The sequence below is a fragment of the Erpetoichthys calabaricus genome, chromosome 4 (genome assembly GCF_900747795.2).
Source record: "Erpetoichthys calabaricus chromosome 4, fErpCal1.3, whole genome shotgun sequence".
In the NCBI taxonomy this organism is placed as follows: Eukaryota; Metazoa; Chordata; class Cladistia; order Polypteriformes; family Polypteridae; genus Erpetoichthys; species Erpetoichthys calabaricus.
Genome location: NC_041397.2, coordinates 23,466,136 through 23,493,267, shown reverse-complemented (window position 1 = coordinate 23,493,267; position 27,132 = coordinate 23,466,136). Strand labels below are relative to the sequence as shown.

General features: G+C 38.8%; 1 protein-coding gene across 1 annotated transcript in view; it reads right to left on the bottom strand.

Moving 5' to 3' along the window:
• Window positions 1-4,625: 4,625 nt before the first annotated feature.
• The window catches only part of mrps31 (mitochondrial ribosomal protein S31), a 47,065-nt gene continuing 24,558 nt past the window's right edge, over window positions 4,626-27,132 (bottom strand). The window contains exons 3-7 of the mRNA XM_028799259.2: window positions 26,046-26,198; window positions 23,917-24,066; window positions 14,624-14,700; window positions 14,107-14,250; window positions 4,626-4,895 (exon numbers count right to left, since the gene is read on the bottom strand). Coding sequence (XP_028655092.1) covers window positions 4,663-4,895; window positions 14,107-14,250; window positions 14,624-14,700; window positions 23,917-24,066; window positions 26,046-26,198 — 757 coding nt within the window. The 3' untranslated portion in view covers window positions 4,626-4,662. The remainder of the gene's footprint in view (window positions 4,896-14,106; window positions 14,251-14,623; window positions 14,701-23,916; window positions 24,067-26,045; window positions 26,199-27,132) is intronic.

Sequence of the window (27,132 nt, the reverse complement as noted above, 5' to 3'; positions counted from 1 at the left end):
CAAGTAGCTGATGACAGTAGTTATTCGGTGGCTTCAGGACCTCCTCACTGAGCAGGTGCAGCACAGGCTCTACATACAGGTATGATACACTGACAGTACATCTGCGAAACTAACCAGTGGATTTAGAGCCTTGTGGACAGACTTGAGGTTGTCAACGTCTTGCCACGTGAGCATGAGGTGTTTGGGGTTTTTTTTTTTTCAGCAGATAGTACCTTTGCAATGGCCATCTCCAGTGCTCTCCCTACCATTTTTTGAAGTGACTGCCATCTTGTTGGAGTTTATGTCATCAGTTTATGTTTGGGAAGATTAAACTTCTCATGAGCTGCTGGTAGATTTCTGCTTTTTCATGAAATAAGAAAATGCACAGACCACTTTATAGCTCTTTCAATTCTGCGGTGTCTTCCAGCTCTCTCTGTAAAGGGAAAAAAAACAAACAAAAAATATATTAATGTATTATTACTTAACAATAAGCAACTCAGTTATAAAATATTATAATAATATTAGTATTGAAAACTTTATCTAAGCAACACAATACAAAGCACATTGACAACAGTAAATTAACTAAACTAATAACGTTCACTTACCGATGGCTAGGTACAATTTATGTCCGAAGCACTAAAGGCGAGTCTAATTTTTCAGCAACAGAAGCCTTGACAATGTTCATTCTGGTGTCTGTAGTAATACACACCTGGTGTCCTCTCTAAGTCCCCAGGATGATAGGACGTCCATGAGCGCCACTGTGATAGTTTCTGCTATGTGATCAGCAGCAAAATAGGCAATTTGAAAACATTTGCTCTGTAAATTCCATTTCTCATCAATGTAGAGAATAGTAAGACTTATGCAAGGCTCTGATGTCCAAATCAACCATAAGTTTGTCGTAATGGCAAAGTATCTTACATCTTTTAATGCAGCCTTTGACTTCACCTGACATTCATCATGAAGTGGAAGCGCAGTTTCAGAAAAATGTTTTCCACCGTGCAGTCTAACCCATGGGTCGATTACTTCAAATGCTTCCTGAAGTCTTCATTTTCAACAGGACTCACTCACTGTTCTTGACCATGAAGTGACTGGCTGCGTTTGTGATGTACCGATAACTTTTTGATCTTCTACTACATGAGGTCAGAGCGGCAAACAAAGAAACAATCAAGTGCTGTTTACGTACAGAATCGCTGCGCCAAGGCTTTCTAGCCGCACAGGAAATCTGAGATGTATCTGCAGATTTTTCGCCAGTTCTACGCACAATTGTCGGACTGCGAACGTGACCGTTGTTACTTCCAGCAAGATGGTGCGACTTGCCATACTTCTCGCATATCTATGGCTACTATTTGGGAGCATTTCCCCGACAAAAGGATTATTAGCAAGGGCTTATGGCCACCATGATCGCCTGACTTAACAACATGCGACTATTTCTTGCGGGGACATTTAAAGGGTTGCGTGTATGAGACAATTCCGGGGACTGTAAATGAAGTTGTACATTGTAATTGCGATACTGAAGAATTGATCCCATGACGTTGCAAACAGTGTACATAAACATGATGGGCACAAAGATGTATTGATGCATGAGGAGATCACTTTCAGCATCTTCTGTAAATGTGTGTACCAAATTTGATCATTTTTGTCTTCACCACGTAATGCAGTGTCTTGGTGGAGGCGGGCCACTTTTTCATGGGCCACCTTGTATTAGTCTTTATTGGTACCTGTCAGCTGCATATCTGGCTTTATTTGTGCTTGGTATGATTTGAGGTAGCCGAACCACTTATAAAATTTTAATGGCGTGTGCCCTTTCTTTGGTATTCTCTCTACCTGAGCAGATAACAGATTCTCTACCTCAGCTTCACTTACCGGGATGTCCTCATTGCATTTAATCCCCCCGATTAAAAATCTAAATTGTTTTAATCGCCCATCACTACTCTATCCTTCTTATATGGCTTAACTTGTGATGTCACTTAAAATCACTTGGTCCTAGTCCCAATGGTGCAGGCACATGAAGAACAACACAGCAGCAATAGTAGTTGTTCATGATAAAACACAGCTTGCCATTAATGACAAAAGAGAGCAATTATAAATAAATGCATAAATAGGTAACTGATCCAAATTACAAACAAATAAATAATCTAACTTTACTGAATTTCTTAAATGTTAAAGATGATTAACTGTCCGTGCTCAGGTCAAGTGAATGGAAAGGTCAAATGTTGGTCATTGTCATGTACCTGATGCATCTAAAAAAAGAAGCCCTTGTTGGGGTATATTCATAAGCATGTTCTAGATTTGCTCCTTTACTTTCACACATTATTAATATACAGATTTATTTTCAAATTGGAGCCTTTGCCATAGGCCCTCAAGCATTAGCTATTGTGAAGACGTGTCCCTTTAAACCCTCTGGGATCATTTTGCAGGTCAAGGACAACCTAAAAAAAATCCCAGACCTGCCAAGTCATGAAATCTTTTGGTGGTCCCTTTTACCAGTTCATCTTAGAGCCACTCCGGATGTGTCGGTAATTTGCTCTCAGTTACAGATGGCAGAATGCCACCTTTCCCACTCCCCTGAGGAATCAAAATGGTACCTTGCCATTCATGTATAGTGTTGTTCCTGATTTCTCTTTGTAGTAACAGGCTTATTGTTACCTGAATGTCTTCTTCTACCCACACTGGCTTGGAGAAAAGTGCTTTGTTCACCAGTGTTAGCTGCTCTATTCATTGGTCTTCTTGGGCCTTTTCACTAAAACACATTATTAGAATTAGATAACTTTGCAAAGTTTATATATTGTATGAGTGAGGTAATGTCCAGTACTTGTAATTTTAATAGCTATTCTAGCAAACATTCTGATTTAACAGTCAGCAGCTATAAAATTTGCTAATGACTGGTTCTGTAGTCTCAAATACAAAATATCACTCTGAACCCCTTGAATTGTCTTCACTAAGCGACTTACAAACCAAAGTTTCTTTTGACCAACAAAGAATCAGTATCCAACTACAAACAGTAAAACATTTATTTAATGGTCTTGTTTTATATGAATTTGTACACACTAGAGATTTATGGGCTATTTCTTAAAGAAAATGGAAGTGAAGACTCATAAGTGGTAAGAGCATTTTTGGTTGGCATGATAATATACTTATTATTTACAATTATTATTTTCTGTTTTTCCATGGTTATAACCCATATGTCACTGCACTTGACCTCCACTCTTCACACTGCATATGGCATCTTTAGACTAAGGGATTAAAAAGCAACACCCTGCCCTACAGCTGGTCCCCGGAGTTGGCCCAACCAAACCATATTTAAACTTAACATTAATGTAGTTTCAATTTAAAATCGTTAAAAATCTCATGTCAGGTTCCTAGATTCAACTGGCCCAATAGGAAGAGGAAGTTAACAATATGGGACTACCTCAAAACCAATGCTACTTCTTCTCTAGTTTAAGAGAACCCAGGTTAGGTGATCTGAACATTAAGTTTAATTAATGTTGCCTCCATGCACCTCCTATAGGTGCGGTACCAGGATTTACCTACAACCCTTTGGAGGAATTATACAGCGGGGGAAATAAGTATTGAATACATCAATGTTTTTCTCAGTAAATATACTAAATTTCTAATGGGGCCATTGACATGAACTTTACAACAGATGTCAGTAACAACACAAGTAATCCATACATACAAAGAAATCAAAACAAATAAGTCCACAAATTAAGTTATGTGTAATAAAGTGGTACTGGCTGGCTTGCGACAACCTGAACAATTACCAGAATTCTCTTGCTAAAGAAAGGATGGCCAGGTCTTGTAAACTTGGAATGATGCCGATATGATCCTTGCAATGAAAGCACATTGAAATTGGAGAGAAAAGAAACATTAATACATTGATTACTCTTGTTTCATGCAGAAAAGTAAGTATTTTAAATCCTGCCAAAAATCAAGAACAATGAACATAATTAATTAAAAGGAATGCATGGCCACCATGATGAAAAAAATGGTTATATATAAACCCCTGAAGAGACATGTTTTCTCATCTGGCTTTGTACAAAATATTTTTTGAAACAAGAATAAACTGCTTACCTCTCATGGACTAATGTTTGGTTCCTGTCGTGTGTCCAGTGTTGCCAGGACAGCCATTGGTTCCCTGCAATCTTGAAACTGGATTAACAAGCTAAAGAAATGGATAGATGGACAAATAACCACCTGCTGCCAAACTAAATAATTAAGAGTTTGAAGCACATCACTGCACACATGGTGACAAAAATCCCTGGCAATTCTCAGTTTTAATTAAATTTGAACAATACTTTTATGATTTAATCAAAAACCCCTTAAAATGCAGTATGTAAAGCATCTGTAAACTATCAAAAATGACCTGCAAATATACTCAAATTGATCCAGGCTTTTTTCTTTTGATTTCTCCTAACTTGAAGGTACAAATGCATGCAATTCAGATGTACATTTTAAAATATAGACTTTAAGCTCTAACCATTTCTAAACTGAAACAAATCCATTTGATTTTTTTTCCCTTATGGAAAAATACAGACACGTTTTAACTGTACTTTATATCTTTACATTGATTTTTTATTTTATTTTTACAATTCCATGATTTCAAAACATTACCAAAGAAAGTCGTTTTTTGGTTTAACACAAGGACAAAAATGAAACTGTTTTAGTCTTTATGTAGTCTTATCTTCAATTGAGGTACACTTCGTTTTCCCGTAATATATCCTCCTTTTGTTTAAAATAGTCTTTGAACCATTGTATGTGTTCAGTCTTCTGCTTTACCGTCAAGCTGTGGTTTTTCGATAACCCATTCACAACGAGTTCCATAAAATGCCTTATTGGTCCTTGCTTTGGGAAGTCTTCCAGATGGTTTTCTAAAAACACATGTTCATGGAAGGGGACTTCTGCTTCTTCCTCCAGCCCTGGATATTAAAAACATTGTCACATTAAACGACCCTTCCACAGAAAACTATTAAAAATAGTTAACTGATAGTTAATGTTTTCGGGAGAATGAAAAACAAAACAAGTAGTCATGAATATGCATACATTTGTACTCTCCTCAATTTAAAGCCTGTCTGAATGTGTTTTGGGTGGAATATTCCTTTAATACAACAGGATACAATACTACTGATTTAGCAATTTTTTAAAATTTTTTTTACACAGTTGGAACACATGCAAGTTAAGTGAACACTCAGAGTCACATGGTGAGATGAAAAAGCATCCTTTTCATCATCAAGTGAGGAGCAGTAAGCAAAGCTGCATTACACTTGTATAGACCTACAGTGGTGTGAAAAACTATTTGCCCCCTTCCTGATTTCTTATTCTTTTGCATGTTTGTCACACAAAATGTTTCTGATCATCAAACACATTTAATCATTAGTCAAATATAACACAAGTAAACACAAAATGCAGTTTGTAAATGGTGGTTTTTATTATTTAGGGAGAAAAAAAAAATCCAAACCTACATGGCCCTGTGTGAAAAAGTAATTGCCCCCTGAACCTAATAACTGGTTGGGCCACCCTTAGCAGCAATAACTGCAATCAAGCGTTTGTAATAACTTGCAATGAGTCTTTTACAGCGCTCTGGAGGAATTTTGGCCCACTGATTTTTGCAAAATTGTTGTAATTCAGCTTTATTTGAGGGTTTTCTAGCATGAACCGCCTTTTTAAGGGTGGCCCAACCAGTTATTAGGTTCAGGGGGCAATTACTTTTTCACACAGGGCCATGTAGGTTTGGATTTTTTTTCTCCGTAAATAATAAAAACCATCATTTAAAAACTGCGTTTTGTGTTTACTTGTGTTATATTTGACTAATGGTTAAATGTGTTTGATGATCAGAAACATTTTGTGTGACAAACATGCAAAAGAATAAGAAATCAGGAAGGGGGCAAATAGTTTTTCACACCACTGTAGATATGGCTTAAAACCAGGCATTGCAAACTGCAAAAGAATAAGAAATCAGGAAGGGGGCAAATAGTTTTTCACACCACTGTAGATATGGCTTAAAACCAGGCATTGCAAACTTTATTGTGGTGGGTATTTTAAGTGTCAGCAGTGAATAAATGATCAGTATGTTTAAAGAAATCAATAAGAATATCTTAGGATGGCAAATGTGGAGAGCGGAAATGTCAAGGAAAGTTTCACAAGAAATTTGTTCAAATGCCAATACCATCTGAACCTATAAAGAGGGATTTACTGCAGATAAGGACAAAAGCCAGTCATGGGAGCCCTCGTGTGTCAGTTTCAATGATAGTGAAATTCAAAAGGAAAAATGAGGAGTAAAACTGGTAAGGTGAAGCTTAACATTTCAAATGGAATGAAAAAATAATCAAAATGAATAGAGAAGGTACTGAGACACGAATGGGGAAGGAGTAAAGTTACAAGATCATGCTTCACGTTAGTTAAAAATAAATAAATAAATAAAAGTTAACACTTTAGTGTACAGTGCACTAAAATGGACTGAAACAATCCAGTGCAGAAATTAATTGTCATCAAGTACCACCCATGATATCTTTTACCTTTATATATAGTAGATGATATGGTTCAGGAAGCTGATGTATTCAATTTAAACTTGGATCTCAGAAAATGGAGTTGTGCTAAAAGAAGTAACATGTGATGCGATTTGATAGCCAGAGGTGAAATTTGCATGGAAGAATTAATTGGATCTGTCAAACACATTCTGATTTAGCCACTCTGACACTGAATAGAAATTATGTAAGCTACCTGGAGGAAGGTTTGGACATGAAGAACAAAAATGCTGTGCTATGAAGAGACCAAGATGTGACAAACAGTAACAAAGAGAAAAATCAAAAGATGACAAGTTTGTGATTCCAAAAACCACACACAGTGAAAGAAAGGAATTTAGTGTGCAAACAAGGTGCTGTGATTATTTGTTGACTTATTTTTCAGATCACTCACATGCACCAGCAGGAACAAATGTTGGACAGAGTTAGAAATCATTTTCGACAGGGTACCAGGAAACCAAAATGAGTAGAGAAAGTCTATCTGAAAAAAGAGGAGTACCTATACAATGCACAATTGTAATCTAAATAAAAAGCAGTAAAACCCCTGTTATAGCAAGAGACATTGATTTGGAATTGCATACTGATATACTGTAGTTATTATTCATTATTTTTTTTTTTTTTTTTATATAAACAGAGCAGTATCATATGGCAGGTATTCTATATAATTTTATATTTAGATGTAAAAATAAAGCCAAACAACCCCAAATTCAAAAATACAATTCAATATCACCACATGAAAAAGTCACTAATGTTACACGTATGTCTTGAATGGATTTAGATCGGCCAGATTTCACCTCAGAAAGGATCCCCCAGATAGCTAGGTTAACCTATATGCAGGGCAGATGTGACAGAAACCTTATTACAGCTTCCAATTACAGAGAAAACAAACAAAAAAACCTTTGTCCGAAAGCCCTTTATGCAATGACAGAGATGCCAGAGACAGTATGATTTGGAGAAATGGTCATCATTGAATATACCATTCAGTGCCTAAATTTACAAAGTATCGTTTATGCTGTTATTTTTTGCATATACTCTATTTAAGGTGAGTGTAGGATTCCAGGAACTTATGCTGCGTATCCCAAAATCTCTTCCACTATTTTTTTTGGCTAGGAAATGAAGGAGTAGCTGAGAGTAGTAGAGCCTATTTTGGGAACCTGATCATGTTTTAGTGCTCAATGGAATAGATTGCAGCATAGCACCAAGCAGTAAGGAAGAGGGTCTGCACCTCCAAATTCAACATCATTGTCAACTCTAAGAAGACACTGGCTTGTTCTCTCAGCTGTTCACCAAGACGCGTATGCTACAAAGTAACTTGTGTGTCTCAAAGAGTGATGGCAAAATTGACTGAAACTGGTACAGTGGTGTCATCTCGACAGAAGTTGCAATATAGCAAAACAATGAGACTTACAGTAAATTCTTGGACAAAGCACTTCATTTCCCTGGGTCATCATTTTCATCTAAGAGTATCAGCCCTGGGTAGTCACAGAATGAGAATGGCGGTACAAACAATAAAACAAGATTCTCCCACTGGTTTGCAGGGTTTACTTTCCATGTTTGTATGTGAAGCCCAGCAATTGTTTGGAACTTTACAGTACAGCAGCTTCTGATCCAGACACATGAGTCAGGCGTAGTAGGTCTGAAATATCCTTGGTGTTACAAAATTCTTTTATAATGCTATTGTCTGTAAACTTACCTGGTATGTGGCATAATGTTAAGGATGCTGTCATGGTCTGGAGGCTGAAGCAACACTACATACATTATGATGATTAAAGCAACTCTACATATGTTGTAGCAGTTGCTACTTCAGTGCATTGTTATGGCTTGTGATTATAGTCATCTTTGGAAACAAAAATGTGGTTTGTTATATTAATGTTAGACGTTCCAAGAAAAACACAAAATATGTATTTACTTGATTGGCCTGCCTAGCATACAGGACTCTAAAAAGGCTACAACAACAGAGGAATTTCTGAAAAATTCCAGAAACTCTACAAGCATACCCACTTGAAGAAAAGTAGACAACCAATTCATCATTTCACAGCAGGACACTGTCATATCCTGCTCCCTGCTTACAGAGTGTGCTCCAGTATAAATGATTAAAAAAAAAAAAACACAACAAACAACACTGGACCCTTTTTTTTTCTTTTTTAATAAAGTCGTCTTATTTTTATTTGTTAGGTTTCTTCTAAATGATTTTACCAGACAGTGTAAGCAATCAAATTTATAACAAAAATAAATAAATAAAACTAAGTGCAATCCCAGATGATAATTTTATAACGGTCATTCCATATGGGTCATGCCCCTCCTTTAACCGTCACCTTATCGTGGTGGAGGGGTTTGCGTGTCCCAATGATCCTAGGAGCTCTGTTGTCCGGGGCTTTATGCCCCTGGTAGGGCCACCCAAGGCAAACTGGTCCTAGGTGAGGGATGAGACAAAGAGCGGTTAAACAAACCTCCTATGAAGAAAAACAATTTTGGATGGCGTTTTCCCTTGCCCGGACGCGGGTCACCGGGGCCCCACTCTAGAGCCAGGCCTGGAGGTGGGGCTCGATGGCGAGCGCCTGGTGGCCGGGCCTGCACCCATGGGGCTCGGCCGGGCACAGCCCGAAGAGGCAACGTGGGTCCCCCTTCCCATGGGCTCACCACCTATGGGAGGGGCCAAGGAGGTCGGGTGCAGTGTGAGTTGGGTGGTGGCCGAAGGCGGGGACCTTGGCGGTCCGATCCTCGGCTACAGAAACTGGCTCTTGGGACGTGGAATGTCACCTCTCTGAAGGGGAAGGAGCCTGAGCTAGTGCGCGAAGTTGAGAGGTTCCGGCTAGATATAGTTGGACTCACCTCGACGCACAGCTTGGACTCTGGAACCAATCTCTTTGAGAGGGGCTGGACTCTGTACCACTCTGGAGTTGCCCCCGGTGAGAGGCGCCGAGCAGGTGTGGGTATACTTATTGCCCCCCAACTTGGAGCCTGTACATTGGGGTTTACCCCGGTGGACGAGAGGGTAGCCTCCCTTCGCCTTCGGGTGGGGGGACGGGTCCTAACTGTTGTTTGTGCGTATGCACTGAACAGCAGTTCAGAGTACCCACCCTTTTTGGAGTCCCTGGAGGGGGTGCTAGAGGGCATACCTTCTGGGGACTCCCTCATTCTGCTGGGAGACTTCAATGCTCACGTGGGCAATGACAGTGAGACCTGGAAGGGCGTGATTGGGAGGAATGGCCCCCCCAATCTGAACCCGAGCGGTGTTTTGTTATTGGACTTCTGTGCTCGTCACGGATTGTCCATAACGAACACCATGTTCAAGCATAGGGGTGTTCATATGTGCGCTTGGCACCAGGACACCCTAGGCCTCAGTTTGATGATCGACTTTGTGCTCGTGTCGTCGGACTTGCGGCCACATGTCTTGGACACTCGGGTGAAGAGAGGGGCGGAGCTGTCAACTGATCACCACCTGGTGGTGAGTTGGCTTCGATGGTGGGGGAGGATGCCGGTCAGGCGTGGTAGGCCCAAACGTGTTGTGAGGGTCTGCTGGGAACGTCTGGCAGAGCCCCCTGTCAGAAGTAGCTTCAACTCCCACCTCCGGCAGAACTTCGACCACATCCCGAGGGAGGTGGGGGACATTGAGTCCGAATGGGCCATGTTCCGTGCCTCTATTGTTGAGGCAGCTGACCGGAGCTGTGGCCGTAAGGTGGTCGGTGCCTGTCGTGGCGGCAATCCCCGAACCCGTTGGTGGACACCGGCGGTGAAGGATGCCGTCAAGCTGAAGAAGGAGTCCTACAGGACCCTTTTGTCCTGTGGGACCCCGGAGGCAGCTGATAGGTACCGGCAGGCCAAGCGGAATGCGGCTTTGGTGGTTGCTGAGGCAAAAACTCGGGCGTGGGAGGAGTTTGGGGAGGCCATGGAGAACGACTTTCGGACGGCTTCGAGGAGATTCTGGTCCACCATCCGGCGTCTCAGGAAGGGGAAGCAGTGCAGTGTCAACACTGTATATGGTGGGGATGGTGCGCTGCTGACCTCGACTCGGGACGTTGTGGGTCGGTGGGGGGAATACTTCGAAGACCTCCTCAATCCCATTAACATGCCTTCCAATGAGGAAGCAGAGCCTGGGGACTCAGAGGTGGGCTCCCCCATCTCTGGGACTGAGGTCACCGAGGTGGTCAAAAAACTCCTTGGTGGCAGGGCCCCGGGGGTGGATGAGATACGCCCGGAGTTCCTCAAGGCTCTGGATGTTGTAGGACTGTCTTGGCTGACACGCCTCTGCAACATCGCATGGACATCAGGGACAGTGCCTCTGGATTGGCAGACCGGGGTGGTGGTCCCCCTCTTTAAGAAGGGGGATCGGAGGGTGTGTTCAAACTACAGAGGGATCACACTCCTCAGCCTCCCTGGAAAAGTCTATTCAGGGGTCCTGGAGAGGAGGGTCCGTCGGATAGTCGAGCCTCGGATTCAGGAGGAACAGTGTGGTTTTCGTCCTGGTCGCGGAACAGTGGACCAGCTCTATACCCTTAGCAGGGTCCTGAAGGGTGCATGGGAGTTTGCCCAACCAGTCTACATGTGTTTTGTGGACTTGGAAAAGGCATTCGACCGTGTCCCTCGGGGAATCCTGTGGGGGGTACTCCGAGAGTATGGGGTACCGGCCCCCCTGATAAGGGCTGTTCAGTCCCTGTACGATCGGTGCCAGAGCTTGGTCCGCATTGCCGGCAGTAAGTCGAACCCGTTTCCAGTGAGAGTTGGACTCCGCCAGGGCTGCCCTTTGTCACCGATTCTGTTCATAACTTTTATGGACAGAATTTCTAGGCGCAGCCAGGGCGTTGAGAGGGTCCGGTTTGGTGGGCTCAGGATTGGGTCACTGCTTTTTGCAGATGATGTTGTCCTGTTTGCTTCATCAGGCCGTGATCTTCAGCTCTCTCTGGATCGGTTCGCAGCCGAGTGTGAAGCGGCTGGGATGAGAATCAGCACCTCCAAATCCGAGACCATGGTCCTCAGCCGGAAAAGGGTGGAGTGCCCTCTCAGGGTTGGTAGCGAGATCCTGCCCCAAGTGGAGTTCAAGTATCTCGGGGTCTTGTTCACGAGTGAGGGAAGAATGGAGCGTGAGATCGACAGGCAGATCGGTGCGGCATCTGCAGTAATGCGGGCGCTGCATCGGTCTGTCGTGGTGAAAAAGGAGCTGAGCCGCAAGGCGAAGCTCTCAATTTACCAGTCGATCTATGTTCCTACCCTCACCTATGGTCATGAGCTATGGGTAGTGACCGAAAGAACGAGATCGCGAATACAAGCGGCTGAAATGAGTTTCCTCCGCAGGGTGTCTGGGCTTTCCCTTAAAAATAGGGTGAAAAGCTCAGTCATCCGGGAGGGGCTCAGAGTAGAGCCGCTGCTCCTCCGCATCGAGAGGAGTCAGATGAGGTGGCTCGGGCATCTGATCAGGATGCCTCCTGGACGCCTCCCTGGTGAGGTGTTCCGGGCACGTCTAACCGGGAGGAGGCCCCGGGGAAGACCCAGGACACGCTGGAGGGACTATGTCTCTCGACTGGCCTGGGAACGCCTTGGGATTCTCCCGGAAGAGCTAGAAGAAGTGGCCGGGGAGAGGGAAGTCTGGGCATCTCTGCTCAAGCTGCTGCCCCCGCGACCCGACCTCGGATAAGCGGGAGACAATGGATGGATGGATGGCATTCCATATCAAATCAACCAATTTTCTAAAAATCCCACACACTTCGGTCATAAAAAAAATAATAAAAAAAAAAATACCAGGTGCACCCATGTTATACAAGAGACACCCTGTAAACTTCTTTTGATGTAAGATCAATACTTTTCAAGATACCACCAATTCTGTAAGGGGAGAGGGGTGTCAATTTTGACATAGCTTTACTTTTTCATCAATTTCACAAGACCATATCTCAAGAACTAAACCAGCTGGCAGGCTCAGATTTTGCATACTCGTACCTTTATAGGTATAGTACGTAACAAAATCAAAATGTTTGGTCCAGATGACATCACTTGGTAAGAGCAGACCTTCAAAAATGGGGACAAAAATATTTTGAGTGTCTGGCTCTACCATGTTTAGGCTTTCAAAAAGCATACACCTAACTGATACAGCCTGCTTAAATTTTTTCCATGTTTAGATTTCTACACAGGGCTTTTCAAAAGGTTAAAATCAAACAAGAAACTGCATCAGGGTATGATCTGCAGACCTCTCAAAAGTGAAAAAAATCATTTCGGGTCTAATTTTCAGACCAGCCCAATGCACTGTGGGAATGTCCAGATATTTTTAAAATTATTTTCATGTATCATACTGTTTCCCGCTTTCTCAAGAACAAGTCTCACTTTTCTTATGTGAACCTTTCATTTTATTTTCCATTCTAAACATGGGTTAAACTCGCCATTTGTCAGTAATGATAATCAAGTTATTCATCACTAACTTGAGTATTAATGAAAAAAAATAAATCACCAAAGGCACATTAAGCACAACACTTGAACAACAGCCACTTGATGTCTCATTAAATACAAGACTGGTTATAATGAAATGTTAACATCTTGGTATTGCAGCAGCAGGAATGTGACCCATTTCATTTCTATTTCAACTGAAGTGCAGAGTGTAGGGCACTCTATGTTTTTGAGATCAAGATGGTACTGCATCCCACCGACTGTTGTAGGTGCACTAAGCAGTACAATGGCACACTGTAAATGCGCCCAACAAATATTATCTTTAGGTGGCCAATGCAAAGACTGTGCAAGATAGTCTGGATGCAAAAAACATATCAGAATGTCCAATTCACACACCAATCCAACATTCTTCATCATACACACACTCAACATAGCCTCTAGCAGGACACTGGTCTAATGTGAGGGATATATCTGATCCATCAGGAGTGTGATCATGAGAGGGCAAGATCTCACCTGCTGCTTCAGTGGTGAATAGTCAGTCAATTGACTGTCATCACCAAACACCTGGCTGACTTTAAGTTTGCCATCTTCTGTAGGGATGTAACAGTGGTATTCTCGAGCAACAGTTACTGTTTTGGCCATGGAGAATCACATGCTCTGTTCAGCAACATGAGATAGGACATTGTCATTCAATATGAAAAAAATATTTACATTTTTGAGAACTTACTGATTATAAACTCAATTATTACCATTATTGACACATGGCACATTTATCCTATGTTTAGTATGGAAAATAAACATGAAAGATCTGCATAAGAAAAATAAGGTTTGTGTTTTGAGAAAGAAGAGAATGTAGAATAAATGAAGAAAAAATAAATAAATAAATTATATATATATATATATATATATATATATAAACTAAGAGGCAGCTAGTACCTTCTTCTGGGTATACATTGTTTTATCAGCTGAAATTTTATCAGCTAAGGAAGAACTCAAGAGTGCTACTAAGGTTTGACAAATTCATTCATTTTTGTTTATACTATTATAACGTTGTCTCTTACCAGGAAATGATGAAAATGAGAGAAAGTGAATATAAATATATGAAAAATTGTGCTTGTGGAAATGTATTTGTGTAGTTTATCTATGACATAATTAAGCACATATCCTAATAAAATAAAAAAAAATAAAAAAACACCTATAAGTCAGTGACATCCTTTCTTCTTCATTCCAGCCTTACCTGCTTCATTGTCAATGGGATATTGCCATAGTTTTCCTTCCTTTGTCCACTGGATCATTTCTTCAAATCCATTACGTGGCATATGCTGGACAACTGCTGCAATCTCCTTGGCAAGCTCCACGTCCCACAGGGAAAGTACAGGTGCTGATAAAGTGAAGAAACTCTTGATTAATAAACTTTAATCAAACATGCTAAGATTAAAAAACAAGACTAATATTTTTCCTTTTAAATACAATGCTTGTATTTACGATGACTGTAATTTAGCACAGCACATTCTTACATACCATGAGAATTTTTAGAGGAATATCACGGTTTTCTTTTCATTAGACTATTCAAAATATCTATTTTTTTAAAGGAAAACTGACAGAACGTTGTGACACACTTGGTCACTATGAATTACTTTTGGAAAGCTTAAGGTTCAAAGTAGCAAACAGCATAGACTTGAGTACTAGTGAAAGAGTATTTTTTGCCCAACACTCTTCTAAGCAAACACATAATTCAAAATTGCAACTTTTACCTTCTTTTTTATCAGGATGTTTTATCTCCAGAGGTACTTGGAAAATGCTTAGACGTTTGCCTTGAAATAAGTCAAACCTGTAGAAAAAAAAGAAAACTTCATAAGCTGGGAAAGGGAAAATGTAACAAGTAGGACTCTATGCATTTTTGCTGCTACAAAGTACCACAAAAGACACCACTTAAAAAAACAGTAATAAAAATTGTTTTACATAACATACTGCATAAATCTGCAACCAAAAAGAAATTCTACTCAAGGATTTCAATATGTAATATATCAGTATATTTGAGATGTAACAATTTGAATAATTTGTATCTTCAAATTTCCCAAATTACATAGGATTCTTAGTGAATACTGCTGCAAGTTTCATTATTATGTGACTGACTCTAAACTGGAGTCAATGAGAAATCAGAGGATACTGTAAAATGTATCAAATAGTCAGTGGCATGAATGGCGCTAAACAAAACAATTTATTAAGTTGATGTTCTTAAAACTATTATTCACAATGTGATGCATTTAAAATAGTTTTTAAAGTTAAAACTGGTGGCCTTTATTTAAAGGACAGCAATCCGCACGATCATAAATGTCAGTTCCAATTTGAACAATAGGTTTTCAATTTGTTGTTTAAATGTGGAATCAATAAATGATTTGTCTCTATTAAAACAAATGGAGACTTCCATGAACCACAAGGGAAGGCCCCTGCGCCAAAAACTATAACCATGGACACGCCTCACAGCATGAGCGCAACAACAGAAATAAAATTTAATGTTTTTACAGCTGTAAAATGGAACTTCAATAAAGACAACTAATGGCACTTTAGCAAAGATAACTTCAGGTCTGAAATTACCAAAACAACATGTCATTTTTGAAAAATAATTTTTTATTTTAAAATCCCTGGTATCTTTCTAAATGACAATTCTCACTTTGAGTAGGGAGAAAAGCTCTATATAAATGTTAAGAATAATTATTATTATCTGTTGAATATCATCAGACCAGCTTCTATAAAAGTTTCTATTTAAATATTATACATGTATTATATTACGCCTTCATGGATTTCAAAAAGGCATTTGACAGTATCTGGTAAGAAGCACTATGGGCTGTAATTAAATACTTTGGATACCATAGCAAAATTGTGGATATCATCCAGACTCTTTATAAGCAGGCAGAAAATGCAGTGAAGATAAATGGGAGAGCTAACTGAATGGTTTGAAATAACAAGTGTACATTGACAAGGATGCCCACTGTCTTCATTATTGTTCAATAGCTTTTACGAATTCATCATGACAGAATCCATAAAACAAGCAAGGGATATTGGGGCTGAGATCAGCAGTCAAAAAATTAACAACTTCAGATTCAATAACAGCAGATGAGCAAAGGCCACAGAAAATTAAAACTGCAACTGAAGCAGTGGTGAAAAAATATGGGTTGGATGTAAACTGGAGCAAGACAAAGTGCATGAAATCAGTAAAAAAAAAAAAAAAAAAAAAACAGACAAAAAAAACAAACAGAAAACTCCCAGATTATTGTGGAGTGGAACAAGTTTGAAGCAGTTCAGCAATTTAAGTGCCTGAACAGTTACATCATGTGATGTGGATATAACGGCAACCTAAGACTGACATTGTCAGCCATAACTAAATTTCTAAAACGTCAGAGATCGGACATAAAGGCCAATATAGCAGGTGAGAAGGTTGGCAAACAATGGAAGAGAGTGAAAGAGAATCACTGCGACATCAGCAGATGTGCCTCGAAGAGACCAGAGAAGACAACGACATATATTATATGGATAGTACGATCCGGTGGGTTAAAAATGAAAGGGAAATAACAAAACATCACTAATCTAACATAACATACTTAATTTTAAAAAAAATGATAATATACTTGTATGTCTATACCAGGGGTCTGCAACCTTCACTATCAAAAGAGCCATTTTGCCCCCCCCCCCTTCCTCCAAAGAAAAATAGTCTGGAGCCGCAAAACATAACACAGCTTATAAACTTTTAAAAGTTTTAATCTTTTTTTAGATTTTACATGTTACAACCACGGAATACAACAAACAGAAGTGCAGTGTGCATGTGTAGGGTACTTTGAAATAAATTAAACTGAACTATGCAGGCCTATTTGGGTCCTTCCTATACCTGTGTAAAATTAAAATAAAAACTAGCCCACTTTAATATAAATAAAACATTTAGCTGTAGCTTAGCTGCTTTAAAAAAGTAAACATCAAATTCCATTTCAGTGTGCTGAATCAACTGAAACACTTGAACATACAAAAAAACCTACATCAGCTCCGGGTCCGAAATGAATGTGTTTTGTTTTTCTAAAAAATAATAGCCTATTAAATGCTATTGTTGTCACCTGTTTAAAGTGACTTCTGTTTCTGAAGTTCGCTGCTGATCATCTCTATGTCGGGGCTGTACAATGTGACTTTGACCTTCACACAGGACTGCAGGCTCTCATGTGTGAGGCGGGAGCGATATTTGGACTTTATGAAGTTCATGCTTGAGAAAACTTGCTCACTTAAGTATGTTGAGCCACAGATGGACAGGACTCCAAATGCATATTTTTTCATGTTCATATACGTTTCGGGAATGGCACTCCATGTGTCGAAAACAAATTTGTCGGGTTTGGGGAGGTTTTCAATATCACTCCATTTGTGCTCTTTAGCGAGAGTAGCCTTCTGACGGGTGACTTCTTCAAGATCCGCTGTCAGGCATTTGAACTTGGACACCCATTAATCTTTATCTGCTATGTCGTCCAGTTCAATTTCTAGATCGGGCTTACTCCTGTGAATGCGGATGTGTTCAGCAGAGATGGGTCGATGTCCAGGGGTGTGACAGGGAAGGAGAGAGTGTGTGTTTTTCCTTTCTGAACTCACTGAATCTTTCTCTAAATGCAGCTTACATTTTCTGAACAATTTCCTGTTTGTTTTTAAAGTCGGAGAATAGATGCTCTTATATTTTTATGAACGATTCTTTCATGTATTCTCCGTCTGTGAACGGCTTACCCCTCCTTACAATCTCTTGAGCTGCCACAAAACTAGCAGCTGTAGTTGACTGTGTAGAAGTGATCCACTTTTTGAAAGTATGTTTGCTCTGTTCAGCTTTCCGTTGCAGTTCTGAAATTGCTCTCTTTCGCTTATCTTCACTTGGGTATTTTTCAGTGAATGCTGAGAGCTTGTTTTGAAAATGTCTTTCAACGTTACATTTTTTGTTGTTCGATAATTTATCGCCACATATTAAGCACACCGGTAAGCCAGCGTCGTTGGCGGTGAAGGCAAATGCTTCTGTCCACGCAGAATTAAACTCTCTAAATTAGATGTTAAAATGTATAACAGTAGTAGTAGTAGTAAATAAACATATATATATATATATATATATAAATACAAGTTAAATTAAGAAATTGCCATTATTCATTTTCATGGTTTTAATTTTTTTGTCAAGGCCAAAGGGAGCCACTACAAGGAGGCTGAAGAGCCGCATGTGGCTCCAGAGCCGCGGGTTGCCGACCCCTGGTCTATACCAAATCTAAATAGCAATGTTCACACTTAACAGATTACATTAATTTCCAGTAAAATAACGCTATATCAGATTTTTTTCACCTGGAACTAAAAAGCTAGGTTTCCTGTATTATTAACAATGCAAACCTAATAGGTATTAGTTTTGAGTGTTGTAAATTGCTGGCTGAGCTGGAAACATACATTATATGGCCAAAAGTATGAGGACACCCCTCCAGATTAACAAGTTCTGGCATTTCGGACACACCCATTGTTAACAAGTGCATAAAATCATGTGCAGAGCCACGGAATCTCCATTGACAAACATAATGAGGAGTTCAGTGACTTTAAACATGGCACTGTCGTAGGATAGTATATTTACCACAAGTCAGAATATGTAATAACTACTCAGCTAATCTGCCCCGGTAAAATGTAAGTGCTATTATTATGAAGGGAAAACAAGGAGGAGTGCATAGTGCATGAAAATTATCAACTTCCAAACCGTCTCTGGAAGCAACATTAGCCCAAGAACTGGGCACTGAAAGCTTCATGAAAGCTGTTGCATACAAACCTAAGATCACAATGTGCAATTACAAGCGTCAGCTGGAGTGACGTAAAGTACGCCAGCATGGGAGTCTACAGCAATGGAAACGTGCTCTCTGGAGTGATGAATCACACTTCAATATCTGGAAGTCTGATGGACAAATAGTTTGGCAGATACCATCTTCCTGACTACATAGTGCCTACTGTAAAGTTTGGTTAATGGTCTAGGGTGGTTTTTCAGCTTTTGAGCTAGGCCCCTTGGTTCTAGTGAAGGGTACAGTTAATGCTACAGAGAAAAAAACAAAAAAAAAAAGATAATTTAGACAATGGTGCACATCCAACTTTGTGGAAACAGTTTGGGGAAGGTATTTTTCTGCTCCAACCAGGCCCATAAAGACATGGTTTAATGAATTCTGTGTGAAGGAACTCAAGTGGCATGCACAAAGGCCCAAACCTCAACCCTACTGAACACCTTTGAGATGAATTAGAAATGCTTATAAGTTAGGTCTTCCTGACCAACATCAGTACCTGACATTACAAATGCTTGTTTGGCTGAATGGGCAAAAAATCCCACAGACACACTCAAAAAGGTGTGGAAAGCATTTTCAGAAGAGTGGAGACTGTTATAACCGCAAAGGGGTGAGCCAACTCCATATTAATGTCCATGGGTTTTGGAATGGGACTAACAATAAGATCATATAGGTGTGAAGGTCAAGTGCTTTCCATTTATGTTTAACCAGTTCTACTTTGTTCTTTGTGTGTTTTAACAAATTGTTCAAAATTCCTGCACTCAGTGAAGAGTGCCATACAATAATAAAATACAACTAATTTTTTGTAAGTGTCCACAAACTTTTCTGCATATAGTTACTTGCAAAATCATGACTTTACTTATATTATTTACCTTTCTTGAAATTTTAGTACCACTGAAAAAATAATTTGTATAGCTTGAATGTTAAGTGCTCACCTGCTACTTTATATTATGATGTGTCATACATATAAAGTTTTGCCTTCACCTAAACGATGTGAACCAACTAATGTTAATAAATTGTCTAAGCATTATCAAAATGTATAATGATAAAAGCATAAATGCACTTTAGTTTTCATTTAAAACTCATTGTGTCATGTATTTTTTTTCAGTAATAGACTACCTCTATAATGTGGTCATTTTTTTTCTCTTAAGGGCCAGGTCTGGTATTTTTAAGTTGAAGTTACTTGTTCACAATCATGCTATATATTAATTTTCAACAAGAAATCTTGCTCAAAAGTGAAACTTTTTTCTAAAAATTTCAAAAACTATCATCCCTGTTTTATTTTTTTTTTTTAAATTGGCTGCAAGGTGCAGGGGTTCAAAAACGAAAAGTCTTAAAACTTTCCAAATATATCACAAATATGGTTGGTTGGTTGGATGGATGGATGGATGGATGGATGGATGGATGGATGGATGGATGGATGGATGGATGGATGGATACTTTATTAATCCCAATGGGAAATTCACATTCTTCAGCAGCATACTGATACAATAAATAATATTAAATTAAAGAATGATAATAATACAGGTGAAAAAAAAAAAAAAAAAAAAAAAAAAACCATACAATAACTATGTATAATGTTAAATATTAACGTTTACCCTCCCTGGTGGAAACATATCCATGTACTGTAGTTTTAGGGAGGGAAAAAAATACCAAAACAATTTTTGTGTGATTGACTTTTTAAAAAGGAGACTGGCTGTGCATTTCATTTCACTGCTTGCCTCTCTCCGTGCAACATTTGACCCCCTGGGGCGCAGTTTCCTCTAGCATGCATTTTTCAACTTAAATACTATATATACTCGCATTTAAGTTCTCCCGTGGATAAGTTGGGGATTGATTTTACCATATAATTTCCGGTACTCTATAATGTTGGTCGTACAAGTTGAATGCAGAAAACTCACGCTATTGGTCCAAGAGATTATGATATGCTAACACCCACCTGAGAGAGTAACCACGGAGCACACAGCCTTTTTTTCTATGTATTATGCCCAAGTGACCACATGGTAATAGCCAAACTATTCCGAAACAACGTTTGCACTGTTTTGTGTACCTCACACCCTCATACACCTTTATCGTAAGAGCATCCCTTATCTACAATGGAGCGTTCGATCAGAAGAAAATATGAAGCTGGTTTTAAATTAAAAGTCGTTGAAGTGGTGAAAGAAATTGGTAACTGCACTGCTGCAAAAAAATTCGATGTGTCTGAGAAACTGGTACAAGATTGGAGGAAGCAAGAAGATGTAAAAAAAATAAATAAATAAATAATTTAAATGTTGTGTTTTTGAATGGGCGTACAAGTCGGGGTCTGATTTTACGATCAATTTTTTGGGTTTCAACACCCGACTTATACCCAAGTATATATGGTAATTGTCTCCAAGAGCTGTTTTTGAAATTGCTAAAATCTTAAGCCCAAATGTGCACTGCTGTCTCAACTCTTTAGACAGTAAAAAATAATCAACACAATATGTCTCACTTATAATCACCCACAATCTTTTGCTATATGCAATGAAAAATATGACATAGAAATTAGTGCTGGGCGGTACACCGGTTCATACCAAAAAACGTTTTTTATTTTTGTTATGATTTAAATAGCCTAAACAGCGTTCAGAACGTGGCGCAATGGGAAACTGTTTAAGGGGGGAACCTTTTTCAATGCTGCACCGCTAAACACGCATGCAACGGAGTACATGCGCTAGTGGAGGTATTGAACTGTGAACATGGACAGAGAACATTCTGAAACTGAAGCTGAACAATAAAGTTGAACATGATGACACAGAAGAACTTTTGATGAAAAAAGGAGCCGTGTCTGTTGTCTGGAGATACTTTGGTTTTAAAAGGTTGGATATGGACCTTTATGTTCAAATGTGTAAATACTGTTTCTATACTACTGGATAATACTGCAACCCAAGTTGTACTTGTTTTATTTTTTTTCAGTACTGTGTGATAGTGTGACGGCATGTTGACTTTATTCTCGACATTTCTGCTTTATTCTCGCCGTTTATGTCGAGATTATTCTCTTAATTTCCCATTAAAGTAGAACATCGTAAACTAAACTTCATCTTAAAATGAATATTTAATTTACTAGATTTTCTCAAACTCCATCATAAGTTATGTAGCACATTAAATGCTTTGTGTTAAGTGTTCCCCAAGCCATGTTAATCGCTACATGCTTCTTCATGCATTAAGAGGAGGCGCAGGCAGCGATCACCACACAGAATACATTAATTTCATGATATTCCTGCTCCCTGAACATTTAGAATGCTAAGATAAATACTTGATATCACTTTCATGATGAAATGCATTAAAGCATGTATTAATCATGTGGGGGCATGGTGGCATGGAGGTTGCACTGCTGCCTCACAGCAACGGGGTCCAGGGTGTTACCTGCCTTGAATTTACATGTTTTTCTGATGGGTTTACTTGGCGTGCTTCAGTTTCCTTTCAAAGTCATGTAGGATGTGGGGTTTTGTTATGCTATTTTGACCCTGCTAGTGTATGTATTGTTCGTATTCACCCTGCGATCTGCTAGCGCCCCATTCAGGATTTGCTCCTGCCTCGCACACAATGCTTGCTGGGATGGGCGCAACCCTGAATGGAAGCATAATTAAACATGTATAATGATGATTTTTTTAAAGTTCTGAACACTCTGTGGTCTAAGTTTATAACTAGTTTTAATTTCACAAAGACGTTTATTGTGTGGTGATTGGTTATGTGAAGAAAGAAAAAGGAAGGATAGGAACTGGGGGCTTGGTACATCAGACAGAGACAGTGTGCATGCAATAAAGAAATCCCGCTCAGAAGAACATCCATTAAATTCTGTGTTTGTGTCTCCGACCACCACATTTACAAACACAACATTTACACAATATTTAAGTTAAACCTGTGCGATACCCATTCATACATCCAGTTTTTTGGAGCCTTGTCACACCTGCCATAAAGTTCTATACACTGAATGTACACCTGGAGACCCCTTGCTGCGAAGAAGCAGCACTACCGCCACACTACCGTGCATGTTTAATACCTGCTTTAATGCATTTCATCATGAAATATATGTCAAGTATTTATCTTAGCATTAGGAATGGCATTGTAATGATTTTCATAATCTTGGAATAAATAGCACACAGCCTGAACCATTTTCCACGTGTGGAAAAGAGAAGCTGGCACAGAGTAGACAGTGCAAGTTGTGTGTGAAGAACACAATGTCAGAAGGCCTTGCATTCACAGACACGGCAGACCCAACAATGTATTAAAAATGCGAGAAAAGTTATTTTTCATGCGTGATGCTATAACAGGCTTCTGGGATTACACAAAGGCTATAGCCAGAAAGACTAAAGAAAAAGATGAAATGTGGAACTTGACTATAACAAGGGTTCCATTTAGAAGGAAAAAAAATATGCTTTAAGTACACATCTGCTATCAAAATATTGCATATATATATATATATATATATATATATGTTTTTTTTACAGTATGTGCCCTCATATTGTATATTAGAAAATGATTTGAGCATGCATTCACTGACATCACTGGTGCACATTTTGAATTTTGTACTAACAGCGGTTAGAAGGCAGATGAGTATTTCAGAGCAGGTAATTTATTGGCATACTGACAGACCTGCCGCTATGAAACACTGCAAATTTTTGTGCTTGGCAACATTTGTAATAAGCCATGGCAGTGTAGAATCACTGAAGAAACTTAATCCACAGTGGTCACTGTCAGCAGACAAGCAAACAGGAACTATACACTTTCCTGAGGAAAATAGTAATCTAGTAATAGGTATCTGTGATAAAACTTTATTACTTCCAGTTTACTTTTGATGACATAAGCATGCCTCAGAAAAACAGAAGGGACGTTTTTATAAATTGAAACCTTTGCCACTTCAAAATGGACATATTCCTTTATCTTTTAGGCTTTTGTTTTTACATTTGGACTGCTGATCCTTTAGTACCATTTTAAAATGCAAGTGTAGGTATTTTTTAAAATGTATAAAAAATGCTTCACTTTGGAACATAATTTCAGGTGACAAATTAAATAATTTATACCATGATTGTGAAGAACTATATCTTTTAAGATGTTTATTCAAGGATACATACAAACCAGGAGGCTATAGACTATACCAAAAAACAAAAATACAGTATAAATAAACAAATGTTCCATTACACTAAAATATTAGCATAGCCAGAGTTTTACTTTAATGTAAATTGGCAAAGATCTCAGTCTGCATCTCTTACCGTCTCTTTATTCCAGTAAAATCACTGGTTTTTGCCTTCTCATGTGTATAACCATGGCCGTCATCATCAAAATGAATCTGATTTGCAGGTCTGGCAGCAAACCGGGCATTATTAGTTTGTTTACCTATCTTCATGTCCGCAATGATATCTCTAAACATAGAGAAGCAAAAATGATTATATACAAAATACAGCATTGTATATTACACTTGAAAATTTCTCTTTATTAATTATCAAACCTGCACATGGGTAAAAACAGATGCAAAAACGTTTATCCCTAATTTAAGCACAGTAAATTGTTCAAGACCTAGTTGCTATTTTTCATATACAGACAACTAGATCAGAAAAGTTTCTAAAAAAGGAAATATTCTCTTTACACTGAAAAAAGAAAATAATCCCATAATAGTTAATGCTGGGTGTATAAAGGAATCTAACAAGCTTAACTTGCATTTATCACACAATAATAAATAATACAAGACTAATCTCATATTTAAGGGAACATAATTTTTAACACATTAATAAATAAATTTTAGTAAAGGCTGCGGCGGGCTGGCACCCTGCCTGGGGTTTGTTTCTGCCTTGCGCCGTGTTGGCTGGGATTGGCTCCAGCAGACCCCTATGACCCTGTGTTAGGACATAGCGGGTTGGAAAATGACTGACTGACTGACTGACTTTAGTACAGGAGTTCTCAAAGTCAGTCCTGGGGGCCCACTGTGGCTGCAGGCTTCTCTTGCGAAACTTTTCAAACCATCCTCTACTGGCCACTCGAAGAAGGATTTTTTTTTTCAGCAAATCGCCATGAATCTTCCTGGCTTTCTCGTATATTGTATGTTCGCCTCGCTTACGCTATCCCCTGCAAGTTGCTTCTCGTTCAACCACACTAGCAACAGTTTTTCCACCTCTTCCAGCACTTGAGGCCTCTGCTTGGTTAACATTGTAACTCATTTTGTAACATCAGCTGCTTTGTTAAGTCCTGTATACGCAAACAAAAGAAAATGGGAAACGGAGAATGGGAAATCATTGGCACATACGAACGCGCATAGGGAAACTGGCCGCCAGTATTTTTGTTCGCCACCAGAGCGTGTGGTCATGAACAGATGCAAAATTTTGGCAAACTTTTTGATCGTAACCCGATTTGTACGTGTTCGGAAACATTCATGACCAGAGGTTCTACTGTATTATTATTTTTTTAAACCAAACTTTGATTTCTAATTTCTATATTGTTCCCAAAACACAGAATATGGGAAATAAGCCTACAGCCACAGTTTGCCCCAGGACAGAGTTTGAGAACCCCTACTTTAGTACATATATACATAATGATCAAGGAAATGTATTCCCTTTGCCACATATCGAAACTTTCTCATGTGTATTATGGAACAGATACCATTTTTTTGTATGCATTTATTGCTTTCTATTGTATTTATTGCACTGTATGCATCTTATTGTTTCTGAGCATTTGTGGTCATAAAGTGAAACAGATTGTTTTGGATGGGAAAATATGAGAGCTGGGAAGCTACATTCAGAAAAGAGGCACATCTCTGTAAGACCTCTGTGCTTAACTGGATTGTTGTTTGTCCAAACACACAGGGAACAGATGTTTGGCAACTGATTCTAATAAGTGTTCTTAGAGTTCTAGGAAAAGCTCAACAATTGGGCTTTAAATGGACATTTAGCAGGCATAAATACATTGCCTCAAGCAAATGTGGCAAAAAAAAAATAGATTAGTCCTATTACTGTAAATGCTATTGTGTAACTACCTAGAAAAAAAGTGAGCAGACCCTTAAAGATTAAAATAAATAAAATCTGAACTTTAGTGACTGTAGAATTCAATGTGGCAATTCACAGTGGCACCAGAGTAATCTGAGAAAATGTTTCTGTATCTTGCAGGTCTGACATATCATGTGAGTTTTGAGAAAGATCAAGTTCCGAGTTTATTTCTAATATGTACATATTACACAGTTATATACACCAAAGGGCACATGTTCACTGCAAAGGTGTTTTTTAGAATTGCAGTTTCAAAGTATGGGCTGTATATCTCTTTCCAGAAAACAAAACAGAGATATTAAATTTTATTCATCAGTAAAAACCCAGAAAAAAATTAAAGAAGGTCACAATTCATAACACATTCTTACACAATGTTCGCAGTTTCTTGTTTTGCTTGTACTCCATTGCCAGATTCATGCTTCCGCAACTGTTGTAACAGTTCTGACTCTACTTTGTTTTTGTCAGGCATGGACTTTGCGACTGCAGAGACAGCAGAAACTAACTCTGGGCTTACAACAGTTCTGTTTTCAAAAGAGAAAAGAAATAATCATTTTTAATATACAATACTTAACACAACTAAGCTCAAAAAAATAAATGTAATATATAAATCAAGATCTCCCTGTATTGACCTGTTCATTATGGTTCTTTTCATTTATATGAAGAAAAAAACTGAACAGCTTTATTTTAATCAGAAAATAAAATATACTACATTCTGTATAAGCACATTTCAAAATGAATTGAAATTCATGGTCTTTTGAGTACGATTAGAAAAGTGAATGAGCAGAGAAGACACACACAAAGTTGACATGACCACCAGTTACCAAAAACCATAAAAGTCAGCTACTGTATTATTACTCAGTATTCATTATTTGCTGACTATATAGTTACATTAAGGTAATACTTGTTAAGAGTTCCTGGAAATCAAAAACAATAGTACAGGATTTTACAGAACACCCTGTAATGCTCCACTTATGAAAGTCAACACACACAGACATATACATGTTTGCTTATTCTTACATCTCAATTTTTGGACAATTTGTGTTTGTATTGAAGGCAATGATTTCTGTTCAGTGACTTACAAGAAACAAACTTACATATTCAAACTAAAAAACAAGACCATAAGGTGCTTCATTTAAGCACAATTTAGATTCACATATCGCTTGCAATAGAAAGAAATAACCAAAGGAAATGCAGGTGTCAAACCAGACTTAAAAGTAAAACTTCTAGGCATCCACTGCAGAATTTTCGCTACAACAGACTCTCATTATGCCTCTACTTGGTGATCCAATAGATTTTAGAGTAAGATGTTATAGATGGGCAGTGGGACAAAAGTGATATCTTACATTACATCATCATTCACAGCAAGAATTATTCATTATAGTATTATTATATATAATGAACAAAAACAACTACAAAAAAGCATCAAACTGCAGTATCTGGCAGAACAAAAATCTT